The 13,634-nt window shown below is 42.3% G+C and overlaps 1 protein-coding gene across 1 annotated transcript in view; it reads left to right on the top strand.

Moving 5' to 3' along the window:
• ATP1A3 (ATPase Na+/K+ transporting subunit alpha 3) overlaps window positions 1-10,519 on the top strand; it is a 61,338-nt gene extending 50,819 nt beyond the window's left edge. Inside the window, exons 19-23 of the mRNA XM_067461620.1 lie at window positions 241-386; window positions 1,467-1,597; window positions 1,698-1,799; window positions 4,947-5,038; window positions 6,608-10,519. Of these exons, the coding sequence (XP_067317721.1) occupies window positions 241-386; window positions 1,467-1,597; window positions 1,698-1,799; window positions 4,947-5,038; window positions 6,608-6,636 (500 nt within the window). The 3' untranslated portion in view covers window positions 6,637-10,519. The remainder of the gene's footprint in view (window positions 1-240; window positions 387-1,466; window positions 1,598-1,697; window positions 1,800-4,946; window positions 5,039-6,607) is intronic.
• The last annotated feature ends 3,115 nt before the right edge of the window (window positions 10,520-13,634 follow it).

The following is a 13,634-nucleotide window of genomic DNA, read 5'->3' as shown; positions in this document are numbered from 1 at the left end:
AGGGAAACCCAGAGGTCATCCAGTCCAGGCAGGAAGACACACCATCCGATCCCTCCCCACAGATGGCCAACCAGCTTGTTTAAAGATCTCCAGAGAAGGAGAATGACTCTTTGCTGACTCAACTGGGATATGAGGGTCTGGTTTTGGTCAAGGGTCATCCATGCAGGTTTCAAGGGGATTGTCCAGGGTTTGGGACCCCCAGAAAGAGGGCTTCCTTGACCCCGTGCTCCTTCCTTGCAGGCATGATCCAGGCTTTGGGGGGCTTCTTTTCCTACTTCGTGATCCTGGCCGAGAACGGCTTCCTGCCCTCCGTCCTGGTGGGCATCCGCCTCAACTGGGACGATCGGTCGGTCAACGACTTGGAGGACTCCTACGGACAGCAATGGGTGAGCATAGGTTGGGGCCACCACCATGGAAGCCCTGCGTGAATATAGGACGTTTCCACTGGAGGTGGCTTTTTGGTTGGCCCTGGGTTGGATTGTGGAGACATAGGGTTGCAAGGGGGAACCCCAGAGGTCATCTAGTCCAAGCCCATTGTGCCAGGGAGGAAGGCACAAGCAAAGCCCTCTCGACAGATATCCATTCATCTTCTGTCTATAGACATAGAAACAAAGAGTTGGAAGGGACCCCCAGAGGTCATCTAGTCCAAGCCCATTATGCCAGAAGGAAGACACAACCAAAGCCCTCTCAACAGATGGCCATTCAACATCTGTTTATAGACATAGAAACAAAGAGTTGGAAGGGACCCCCAGAGGTCATCTAGTCCAAGCCCATTATACCAGAAGGAAGACACAACCAAAGCCCAGTTGACAGATGGCCATTCAACCTCTGTTTATATAGAAACAGGGTTGGAAGGAGACCCTCAGAGGTCATGTAGTCCAACCCCCCCCCCCCCATATCAGGGAGGAAGGCACAAGCAAAGCCCTCCTGATGGGTGGCCATTCAGCCTCTGGAAGGGGGATTCCCAGAGGTCATCTAGTCCAAGCCCATTATGCCACAAGGAAGACACAACGAAAGCCCTCTCGACAGATGACTATTCAACCTCTGCTTATAGACATAGAAACAGGGTTGGAAGGAGACCCCCAGAGGTCATCTAATCCAACCCCCCCTCCACCCATATACCAGGGAGGAAGGCACAAGCAAAGCCTTCCCGACGGGTTGCCATTCAGCGTCTGGAAGGGGGATCCCCAGAGGTCATCTAGTCCAGCCAGGAAGACACAACCCAAAAGATGTCCCTCCAGCTTCTGTTGGAAGACCTCCACAGAAGGAAAGTCCATCATTCTTTGAGGCAGATATGGAGGGGAACCCCAAGGCCATCCCAGTCCAGCCCTCTTCTTCCAGGCAGGGAGGCACAACCCAAGCCCTCCCGAAAGATGTCCCTCCAGCCTCTGCTGGAAGACCTTCACCACCCCCGGGCTTTTCCCCGTCTTCCTGGATGACACTGCCCCCCTTTTCCTTCCCCGCAGACCTACGAGCAGCGCAAAGTGGTGGAGTTCACTTGCCACACGGCCTTCTTCGTCAGCATCGTGGTGGTCCAGTGGGCCGACCTCATCATCTGCAAGACCCGGAGGAACTCCGTCTTCCAGCAAGGCATGAGGTGAGTGAGTGAGGGGCCCCCAAGGACACCTAGACCAGCACCCACCCACCCCGCCCTTGAGGGACCGGGGCTCACCTTCCTTCGTTCTCTTTCTTCCCAGGAACAAGATCCTGATCTTCGGCCTCTTTGAGGAGACCGCCCTGGCTGCCTTCCTCTCCTACTGCCCCGGGATGGACGTCGCCCTCAGGATGTACCCCCTCAAGTGAGTCCCAAGGAATGGGATGAGGACCCCTCCCCACTACTTTTTCTTCTCCTTTCTTCTTCCTTTGTTGAGATTTCCTCCCTTTCTTTTTTCTTTGTTCATCTTCCTTCCCTTTTTATTTCCTTCCTTCCTTCCTTTTTTTCTCCCTCCCTCCCTTCTTCTCTTCCTTCCCTTTTTCCTTTCTCTTCCCTTCCTTTCTGTTTCCTTTCTTCCACCTTGTTTTCCTCCCTTCCTTTTTCCTTTCTTTCTTTCCTTCATCTCTCTCCCTTCCTTTTTCCCTTCCCCCTCCCTCCCTTCTTCCTTCCCCCTTTCCTTCCTTCCTCCCTTTTTCTTCTCTTCCTTTTTCCTTACTTCTTTCCTTCCTTCCTTCCTTCCTATTTTTCTTTCCTTCCTTTGTTCATCTTCCTTCCCTTATTTTCTTCCTTCCTTTTTCCTCCCTCCCTTTTTCCCTTACTTCCTTCTTCCTCTTCCTTCCTTTTTCCTCCCTTCCCTTTTTCCTTCCTTCCCTCCTTCCCTTCTTCCTCACTTCTTTCCTTACTTTTTTTCTTCTTCCTCACTTCCTTTTCTTCCTTTTCATCTTCCTCCCTCTCTCCCTCTCTTCCCCCTCCCTCCCTTCCTTTTTTCTTCCTTCCTTCCTTCCTTCCTTCCTTCCTTCCTTTCCAGATGCAAATCGTTGCAGCCCATCCCCAGATGCGCACCCCAGCCCCACTTTCCCTCAGTTGACTCCACCCCAAATACCTCCCCTCCTTTTTGCAAACGGCCACCCCCTGAAAATGCAACAGACTGATCCAGCTCTGGCTTACCTGCTCCACGAGATCAGATGAATCAGACGATGGGCAATCCTCCTTTGGTTCTCAGTCTTAATCTGTCCCATACACAGTCAGCCTAGTCATGCATTTGCAAATTGGGGAGAGACCCACATTGCCTCAAAGTTAGTCTTTTGCTTATTGTAGAATCACAGAAATTGGGAGAGATCCCCAAAGGTCGTCCAGCCCAATCCTGCCAGGAAGGATACCATCCGATCCCACCTGAGAGATGACCATCTAGCCCCTGTTTATAGAATCCTAGACTTGGAAGGGACTCCCAAAGGCCATCCAGTCCAGCCCCCTTCTGCTAGGCAGGAAGGCACAATCAAAGCCCTCCTGACAGATGGCCAACTAGTCATAGTTATGAGACATGCACATGACTGAGATATATATGCACACACACACACACACACACACACACGATAGATACAGAATCCTGCAGTTGGAAGGGACCCCCCCCCCCCAAAAGCTATCCAGGCAGGAAGGCACAATTAAAGCCCTCCTGACAGATGACCATTTACACATAGATATGAGAGATACATATGATGTGTGTGTGTGAGAGAGAGTATATGTATGTGTGTGTGTATGTGTGTGTGTGTGTGTGTGTGTGTATATATATATATATATATATATATATATATATATATATATATATGCATGCATGCATGCATGCATGCAGAATCAGAGTTGGAAGGTACCCCCAATGGTCATCCAGCTCAACCCCCTTCTGCCAGGCAGGAAGGCACAATCAAAGCCCTCCTGTCAAAGACACATCTAGCCATAGTTATGAGAGATGCACATGACTGGTACACACACACACATATACATAAACACATACACACACGTATGATAGATGCAGAATCCTGCAGTTGGTAGGATTCTGTATTTATGTCCTGTATCCAAAGGACATCCAGTCTGACCCCCTTCTTTCTGCCAGGCAGGAAGGCACAATTAAAGCCCTCCTGACAGATGGTCATCCAGCCATAGATATGAGATACACATGACTGAGACAGACAGACAGACAGAGAGATAGATAGATAGATAAAAGATAGATAGATACACACACACACATACAATAGATGCAGAATCATAGAGTTGGAAGGGACCCCCAATGGTTATCCAGCCCAACCCCGTCTGCCAGGCAGGATGGCACAATCAAAGCCCTCCTTTCAGATGGACACCTAGCCAGTTATGAGAGATGCACATGACCGAGATACAGACACACACACACACATGACAGATACAGAATCCTGCAGTTGGTAGGGACCCCCAAAGACCATCCAGTCCAACCACCTTCTTTCTGACAGGCAGGAAGGCACAACTAAAGCCCTCCTGACAGATGGCCATCCATCCATAGATATGAGAGACACCCATGACTGATATATATATATATATATATATATATATATATATATATATATATATAGATGCAGAATCATAGAGTTGGAAGGGACCCCCAATGGCCATCCAGCCCAACACCCTTCTGCCAGGCAGGAAGGCACAATCAAAGCCCTCCTTTCAGATGGACATCTAGCCATAGTTATGAGAGATGCACATGACTGAGATACACACACACACACACACACATATATCCACACACACACATAAGTATGTCAGATACAGAATCCTGCAGTTGGTAGGGACCTCCAAAGGCCACTCAGCCCAACCCCCTTCTTTCTGCCTCCATGCAGGAAAAGCACAATCAAAGCCCTCCTGACAGATGGCCATCCAGCCATAGATATGAGAGATACACATGACTGAGATAAATATATATATGTATTGGCAATAGATGCACAGAGTTGGAATGGACCCCCAAAGGCCACTCAGCCCAACCCCCTTCTTTCTGCCTCCATGCAGGAAAAGCACAATCAAAGCCCTCCTGACAGATGGCCATCCAGCCATAGATATGAGAGATACACATGACTGAGATAAATATATATGTATCGGCAATAGATGCAGAATCATAGACTTGGAAGGGACCTCCAAAGGCCATCCAGCCCAGCCCCCTTCTTTCTGCCAGGCAGGAAGGCATAATCAAAGCCCTCCTGTCAGATGGACAGCTAGCCATAGTTATGAGAAATGCACATGACTGAGATACACACACACACGTATACATAAACACATACACGCACACATGCACACACATGACAGATACAGAATCATAGAGTTGGAAGGGACCCCCAAAGGCCATCCAGCCCAACCCCCTTCTTTCTGCCTTCATGCAGGAAAAGCACACTCAAAGCACTCCCAACAGATGGCCATCCAGCCTTCAAGGAAGGAGCTAACTGCCTATCCTTTGCCTTGTTTGTGCTGAATGTTGTCTTCTCCTTCCTCTTTCCAGGCCGAGCTGGTGGTTCTGCGCCTTCCCGTACAGCTTCCTCATCTTTGTCTATGACGAGATCCGCAAGCTGATCCTGCGCCGCAACCCCGGAGGTGAGAGCGGGGAGACCCTTGCACGACCCAGATTCCAGCATCCACCCTTTGCAACTGCAATTCACAACCTATTTAGTCGAATCTCATGCACACCTTTTGGGGCTGAGGGACTTCGCCATCATGAAGGTCATGCGCAGAAAGTGCTCTTTTTGCAATTTGGCACAAGAAAGGTGCACGCTGCAGTGGACGCATGCTTCCAATGGCTTCCTTTGGGACGCATCTCTGCTGCAGAACGAATGCCCTTCCATTGCCTTGGCTCAATGCTATGGAGTCAGGGGGGATTTATAATTTACCGTATATACTCGAGTATAAGCCGACCCGAATATAAGCAGAGGTACTTAATTTTACCACAAAAAACTGGGAAAACAGATTGACTCGAGTATAAACCAAGGGTGGGAAATGCAACAGATACTGGTCAATTTCAAAACAAAAACAGATACCAATAAAATTATATTAATTGAGGCATCAGGAGGTTAAATGCTTTTGAATATTTACATAAAACTGTAATTTTTACCAAAACTTGCATACCCTTCCAATAAAAATAGAGTAAAATAATAAATGTAAAAATAACAATAATAATAAAGTAAAATAATAAATGTAAAAATAAATAAGAATAAAATAATAAATGTAATAATAACAATAATAATAAATAGAGTAAAATAATAAATGTGAAAATAACAATAATAATAGAGTAAAATAATAAATGTAAAAATAACAATAATAATAAATAGAGTAAAATAATAAATGTAATAATAACAACAATAATAAAGTAAAATAATAAATGTAATAATAACAATAATAATAAAGTAAAATAATAAATGTAAAAATAAATAAGAATAAAATAATAAATGTAATAATAACAATAATAATAAATAGAGTAAAATAATAAATGTGAAAATAACAATAATAATAGAGTAAAATAATAAATGTAAAAATAACAATAATAATAAATAGAGTAAAATAATAAATAATAACAACAATAATGAAATAAAATAATAAATGTAATAATAATAATAATAATAATAATAATAATAATACATTTATTATGTATTTATAATAGAGTAAAATAATAAATAACCTTGACTTGAGTATAAGCCAAGAGGGACTTTTTCAGCCCCAAAAAAGGTCTGAAAAACTAGGCTTATACTTGAGTATATACAGTATTTATATTTTAATTAATTATAAATAATAATTTATAATATTATAATGTAATGCAATATACTACTACTACTACTACTAATATATTATAATTATATATATACACACACACATATTTATATTACATGTAATATAATAGTAATAATAATATGATATTTATATTACATGTAACATTACTAATAATATTACAATATAATAGTATAGTACAATATAGTAATATATAATACCAATATTGTACTATGCTAATATACTGTATTGTATGTATATATATATATATATATATATATATATATATATATATGTGTATATATATATATATATATATATATATATATATATCTTTATAATATTATAATGTAATGCAATATAATACTACTACTAATAATATATTATATATTTCTCTTCTTGCAGGATGGGTGGAGAAGGAGACCTACTACTGAGCCTCTGCCCTTCTCTTCCTCTTCCTCTTCCATTTCCTTTCTGGGTTGGGGTCTTCTCCTCCCCCTGCCCCCTCCCCCAATTTACCTATTTCCCTTTCCTTTCCGACTTTGAGAAAGAAAGAAAGAACGAAGAGACCACCGACTCTTGGCTGGGAGAGAAACATCCAAAGCAAGACCCCTCCCCAAAACGAAACCCCCTCCCTTGGAAATAGCTGGGACCCCCACCCCATTTTCATTGTTGTCCCCCAATTGACCCCCCCAAAACCTCCCTTCTGCCATCATTTCCTTGTTTTTAGGACCTTTCATTTTGGAGGGGGGGGAAATGGGGAGGGGGCGCCACTGGGGAGAAATAGAGGGGGGGGGCCACACACATGTATACATACATACTTATATATATAGATATATATTTACCTCTGCGAAAGGCGCCCCCTCCTCCCCCCTTGTCCAGAGCTGGATTTGAACCCGGGACCAGCCCCAGAACAACATGCCTCGGATTAAGTGAGCCAAATTGGGGAGGGGGCTTTTATTTCGGGGGGGGGGGTCCCCTACGTTTCCTGGTTTATCCCCCAAACTATTTCCTCCTTCTGCCCAAAGGAGGGTGAATGAGTGCGGATGGGTGCGTTTGAGGCCGGCGGTCAGTGAGGGGGTCAGTCCCGCCACTGACCGCCTCTTCTCTTCCTTCCCCATCATCATCATCATCATCATCATCATCATCATCGCTATTCTAATTATATGCCGCTTTTATCTCTCCACAAAGCGGCTCTAATGAAAAAAGCAAAACATCGTTATCATCATCGTCATTCGTTATGCTTTATCTCCCAGTTGAATTATTATTATTATTATTATTATTATTATTATTATTATATTTATATCCTGCTTTGATCTCCCAATTAAGTTGCAAAGAGGTTCTTAAAGAAACAGTACACTTTGAAATTGAAATTGAGAACCAACCGGTCAATTGAAATCCCTTGAAACTATTATTATTATTATTATTAGTATTATTATTATTATTATTATTATTATTAATATTCCGCTTTGATCTCCTGATTGAATTGCAAGGCGGCCCCCGATCTTAAAGAAACAGTACCGTTTAAAAGTCACAACATGCAAGTATCAAAGCAACCAGTCAATCAAAATCCTCGAAAACTATTATTATTATTATTATTATTATTATTATTATTATTAGATTTACATTCTGCTTTGATCTCCTGATTGAATTGCAAAACAGCTCTCGATCTTAAAGAAACAGTACAGTTTAAAAGTCATAACATGCAAGTATCAAAGCAACCAGTCAATCAAAATCCCCCAAAACTATTATTATTATTATTATTATTATTATTAGATTTACATTCTGCTTTGATCTCCTGATTGAATTGCAAAGCGGCTCCTGATATTAAAGAAACAGTACAGTTTAAAAGTCACAACATACAAGTATCAAAGCAATCAGTCAATTAAAATCCCCAAAAACTATTATTATTATTATTATTATTATTATTATTATCATCCTGTTTTTATCTCCTGATTGAATTGCAGAGCGGCTCCCGATCTTAAAGAAACAGTACAGTTTAAAAGTCACAACGTGCAAGTATCAAAGCAACCAGTCAATTAAAATCCCCCAAAACTATTATTATCATTATTATTATTATTATTATTATTATTATTAGATTTATATTCTGCTTTGATCTCCTGATTGAATTGCAGAGCGGTTCCTGATCTTAAAGAAACAGTACCGTTTAAAAGTCACAACATGCAAGTATCAAAGCAACCAGTCAATCAAAATCCCCCCAAAACTATTATTATTATTATTATTAGATTTATATTCTGCTTTGATCTCCTGATTGAATTGCAAAGCAGCTTGTGACCCTAAAGAAACAGTACAGTTTAAAAGTCACAACGTGCAAGTATCAAAGCAACCAGTCAATTAAAATCCCCCAAAACTATTATTATCATTATTATTATTATTATTATTAGATTTATATTCTGCTTTGATCTCCTGATTGAATTGCAGAGCGGTTCCTGATCTTAAAGAAACGGTACCGTTTAAAAGTCACAACATGCAAGTATCAAAGCAACCAGTCAATCAAAATCCCCCCAAAACTATTATTATTATTATTATTATTATTAGATTTATATTCTGCTTTGATCTCCTGATTGAATTGCAAAGCAGCTTGTGACCTTAAAGAAACAGTACAGTTTAAAAGTCATGCAAGTATCAAAGCAACCAATTAAAATCCTCGAAAACTATTATTATTATTATTATTATTATTATTATTATCATCCTGTTTTTATCTCCTGATTGAATTGCAGAGCGGCTCCCGATCTTAAAGAAACAGTACAGTTTAAAAGTCACAACGTGCAAGTATCAAAGCAACCAGTCAATTAAAATCCCCCAAAACTATTATTATTATTATTATAATATTTATATTCTGCTTTGATCTCCTGAATGAATTGCAAAGCGGCTCCTGATCTTAAAGAAACAGTACCGTTTAAAAGTCATGCAAGTATCAAACATGCAAGTATCAAAGCAACCAATTAAAATCCTCGAAATAATAATAATAATTATAATTATAATTATTATTATTATTATCCTGTTTTAATCTCCTGATTGAATTGCAAAGCGGCTCCCGACCTTAAAGAAACAGTACCGTTTAAAAGTCACAACATACAAGTATTGAAACAACCAGTCAATTAAAATTCCCAAAAACTTATAATAATAATATCTATTATTATTGATAATAATAATCTCACCCTGTTTTTATATCCTGATTGTGATGCAAAGCAGCTTACAACCTTAAAGAGACAGTACAATTTGAAATCCACATCCTAGAAGCGTTGAAATACAATCAAACAAACCTGTCAATCAAAATACCTTGAAATTGTTATTATTATTATTATTATTATTATTAAGAATCCCTTAAAGCACTTAAAACCCTTAGAAACTGTTTTAAATGGCTATGTGGGTTAGGGATAGAATCCTAGGACCTTAGAGTTGGAAGGGGCTCTCAGGGGCCATCCAGTCCCACCCCCCATGCAGGAAGGCACATACATCCGATCCCTCCCAACAGATGCCCATCTGGCTTCTGTTTAAAAAGCCTCCAGAGAAGAAAGGAGACTCCAATGGACTCCTAGGTAATCTATATTCCATTAGAGACAGAAGGAAGACCCAAAAGGCCATCTAGTCCAACCCCCCTTTCTGTTTTGCAAGAAGGCACCATCCAATCCCTCCTGACAGATGGTCCTCTGGCCTCTGTTTAATAAACCTCCACTCCATCAAAGTGTTTGCGCGTAAGAGAGAATGAAATCTACCGACTTTTTTTTTTAATTTAAGAAAATTGTGATTATTCTTCCCCCTTTTTGGCTTGATTCCTGCTAGACGTGTCTCCTGTGCATGTACAGAGTTCCATAGGGCCGTAAGAGAGCAGCTTATTCCCTCTGCGTGAGAGTGTGTGCGGGTGTGTGTGTCTATATGGGGAAGGGGCTCCGTCCATTATTTCTGTCCCAATAGGATCCACTGTGAGGAAATTGGGAAGGAGGGAGGGGGGCAAAAGGGGGCTGCCCTGGCATTGACCCCCTTAGTGACCCCGAGAGACCCCTCCCCAGATCTCCCCTGGTCCCAATGGGGGGCCTTGTTCTGGGGGGGTCGGCTTAGGGGTCTCCCCATGTCCCCCCTCCCCCCTCCATTTCCTTTGTATTTGGGGAGGGGAGGGGTGCCCAAAGGGGGAGGGGTCACCCCCTTCCCCCCTCCTCCTCCCCCTCCTCCTTCTTCCCCCGTTTTGGGATCGTGTTGTCGTGTGAATCAACCAAAACAAGGGAAAATAGCGGAAAACAACAACAACAACAACAACCCCGGTTTAACAAATAAAATAAATTTAAAAAAACAGAAGGTGGTCGTCGGGTGGTTGTTGGCGTGTGTGTGTGTGTGTGTTAGATACACACTTTTGGCAGGGAATTATACATATACATATACTCACACACATATACATACACACACCTAAATATACACATATGTCTATATACATACACATATATGCATATGCACACATACAAATATATACGTACAAATATACATATATATACACATATATATGTATGCACATGCACACATATACACACATGCACACGTATGTATACATGCATACGCACACGCATAGATACACATATACACATACATGCACACATACACATGCATACACATACATACATGCACACGTATGTATACATGCATACACACATGCATGCACAGATACACAAACATATACATGCACGCACACATACACATGCATACATATACATACATGCACACGTATGTATACATGCATACACATATATGCACACATACACAAACATATACACATACATGCACACATATACATACATGCACACGTATGTATACATGCATACATATGCACACATATATGCATGCATAGATACACACACATATATATATATATATATATACACACACACACACACACACGTTTATAGACATATACATACACATATATACACACATATATATACAGATATACATGCATGTATACACACACATAAACCACAGGTGCATATTCAGACACACAGATATTCACATACATACAAATATACACACATATATTTTTATATATACACATATATTTTTATATATATGCACACAGAGATATTTACATACATGCATATACACACATATATGTGTGTGTGTGTGTATGTATGTTGTTCATTTGTTCAGTCGCTTCCAACTCTTCGTGACCTCATACACACACACACATATATTTATATACACACACATGTATGGATGGTCATCCGCTGGGAGGGCTTTGATTGTGCATTTCTGCCCATCTAAAAGGGGTTGGTCTGGATAACCTTTAGGGGATCCAAGCAAGGAAAGCAGCGCTGCATGGCGTGTCCTTCTGAACAGGCTCCAGAGCACACGAATGTCATTGCTGGCGCCGGATCAATATGTCTACGGAAGAGGCTTTGGCACATGATGGAAGAAGGCGCATCGTCACGGCAAGGGAGCATGGTCACTCTCATGCATGTGAGCATGCATGCAACGTGGGTGAAGATACGGTGCCAGTCCCATCATTTTGGGGCCGAGACTGGCCTGCAGAGCATCGTGTTGGGGGGGGGGGCATGAAGGGCCTTGTCCTGAGATGACCCTTCCTCCTCCTCCCCCCCCCCCTTGACCCAGCTAATTTAATCGGATTGCTTTTTCCATCTGTCTCCCATGGGAGGGGGACGGAGACGGGGAGGAGGTCATCACCACGGCAACCGGAGGATGGAGAAGGGTGTCGCCATGGCAACAGAGCAGCTGGACCGGTGACGGAGGAGATGCGTGCGGGGCAGCCCAGGGGCCCCCAGGAACCATTTGGGGGGTCCCTTTTCCAAACTGTTATTACATGGTTTTGGTCTCTGTCATTATTTCCTCATTGGGACCATCATTACAAATATTGGGGGGGGGGGGGGAGCTTGTGCATTTCGGAGCTCGTGCATTTCGGAGCTCGTGCATTTCAGAGCTCATGCATTTCAGAGCTTGTGATTAAACTGCACAAACTTTGTCGTTGTGGGAACGGGGAAATCCAGCTATTGCACATTTTTGCTCCAAGGAAAGACCGCACCATTAAGTATTTATTACTTTATTTTGCAAAATGGGAGGTGTTCCCATGCAAAACACTTTGCTCTTCCCCGGCAAAATCCCTCCTTGCGTGTTCCCCCCGTTTGCTGCATTGCCGCAACTCTAAACTCTGCAAGACTTGGTGCATTGCCACTCGTCCCAATGTGGCTGCGGTGCTTTGGAGGCTGGGTGGGTCTGCGTTGTGGTCACCTTCCCACCCAGGGCAAGCTACCTCGGCTGACCTTTCGGAGCTCGTGCATTTTGGAGCTCATGCATTTCGGAGCTCATGCATTTCAGAGCTTGTGGATTTCAGAGCTCATGCATTTCAGAGCTCATGCATTTCAGAACTTCTGGATTTCAGAGCTCATGCATTTCAGAGCTTCTGGATTTCAGAGCTCATGCATTTCAGAGCTTCTGGATTTCAGCGCCCATGCATTTCAGAGCTTGTGCATTTCAGAGCTTGTGCATTTCAGAGCTTGTGCATTTCAGAGCTCGTGCATTTCAGAGCGTGTGGATTTCAGAGCGTGTGGATTTCAGAGCTCATGCATTTCAGAGCTCGTGCATTTCGGAGCTCATGCATTTCAGAACTTGTGGATTTCAGAGCTCATGCATTTCAGAGCTTGTGCATTTCAGAGCTTCTGGATTTCAGAGCTCATGCATTTCAGAGCCCATGCATTTCAGAGGTCATGCATTTCGGAACTCGTGCATTTCAGAGCTCGTGCATTTTGGAGCTCGTGCATGCATTTCAGAGCTCGTGCATTTCGGAACTTGTACATTTCAGAGCTTCTGGATTTCAGAGCTCGTGCATTTCAGAGCTTATGCATTTCAGAGCTCGTGCATTTCAGAGCTTGTGCATCCATGTTCAGCACTATTTCCAATTTTAATTTTACATCTGGCCTTGCCATAGTTTTAATTGTATGTTGTTTTATTGATAATGTCATATGTTTATGTTTTATTTTAATTGCTTGTATTGTTGTGATCATTGCTTGTATTGTGTGTTTGGACTCGGCCTCATGTAAGCCGCACTGAGTCCCTTGGGGAGATGGTAGCGGGGTACAAATAAAGTGTTGTTGTTGTTATTATTATTATTATTATTTATTATTTATTATTTCAGAGCTTCTGGATTTCAGAGCTCATGCATTTCAGAGTTCGTGAATTTCAGAGCTTCTGGATTGCAGAGCTCATGCATTTCAGAGCTCGTGCATTTCAGAGCTCATGCATTTCCGGAGCTTGTACATTTAGGACTTCATGCGTTTCGGAGCTTGTGCATTTCAGAGCTTGTGGATTTCAGAGCTCATGCATTTCAGAGCTCGTGCATTTCAGAGCTTCTGGATTTCAGAGCCTGTGGATTTCAGAGCTTGTGCATTTCAGAGCTCATGCATTTCAGAGC

The sequence above is a fragment of the Anolis sagrei genome, chromosome Y (genome assembly GCF_037176765.1).
Source record: "Anolis sagrei isolate rAnoSag1 chromosome Y, rAnoSag1.mat, whole genome shotgun sequence".
In the NCBI taxonomy this organism is placed as follows: domain Eukaryota; kingdom Metazoa; phylum Chordata; class Lepidosauria; order Squamata; family Dactyloidae; genus Anolis; species Anolis sagrei.
The sequence above is the reverse complement of the archived record's forward strand: the minus strand, read 5'-3'. Positions and strand labels throughout refer to the sequence as shown.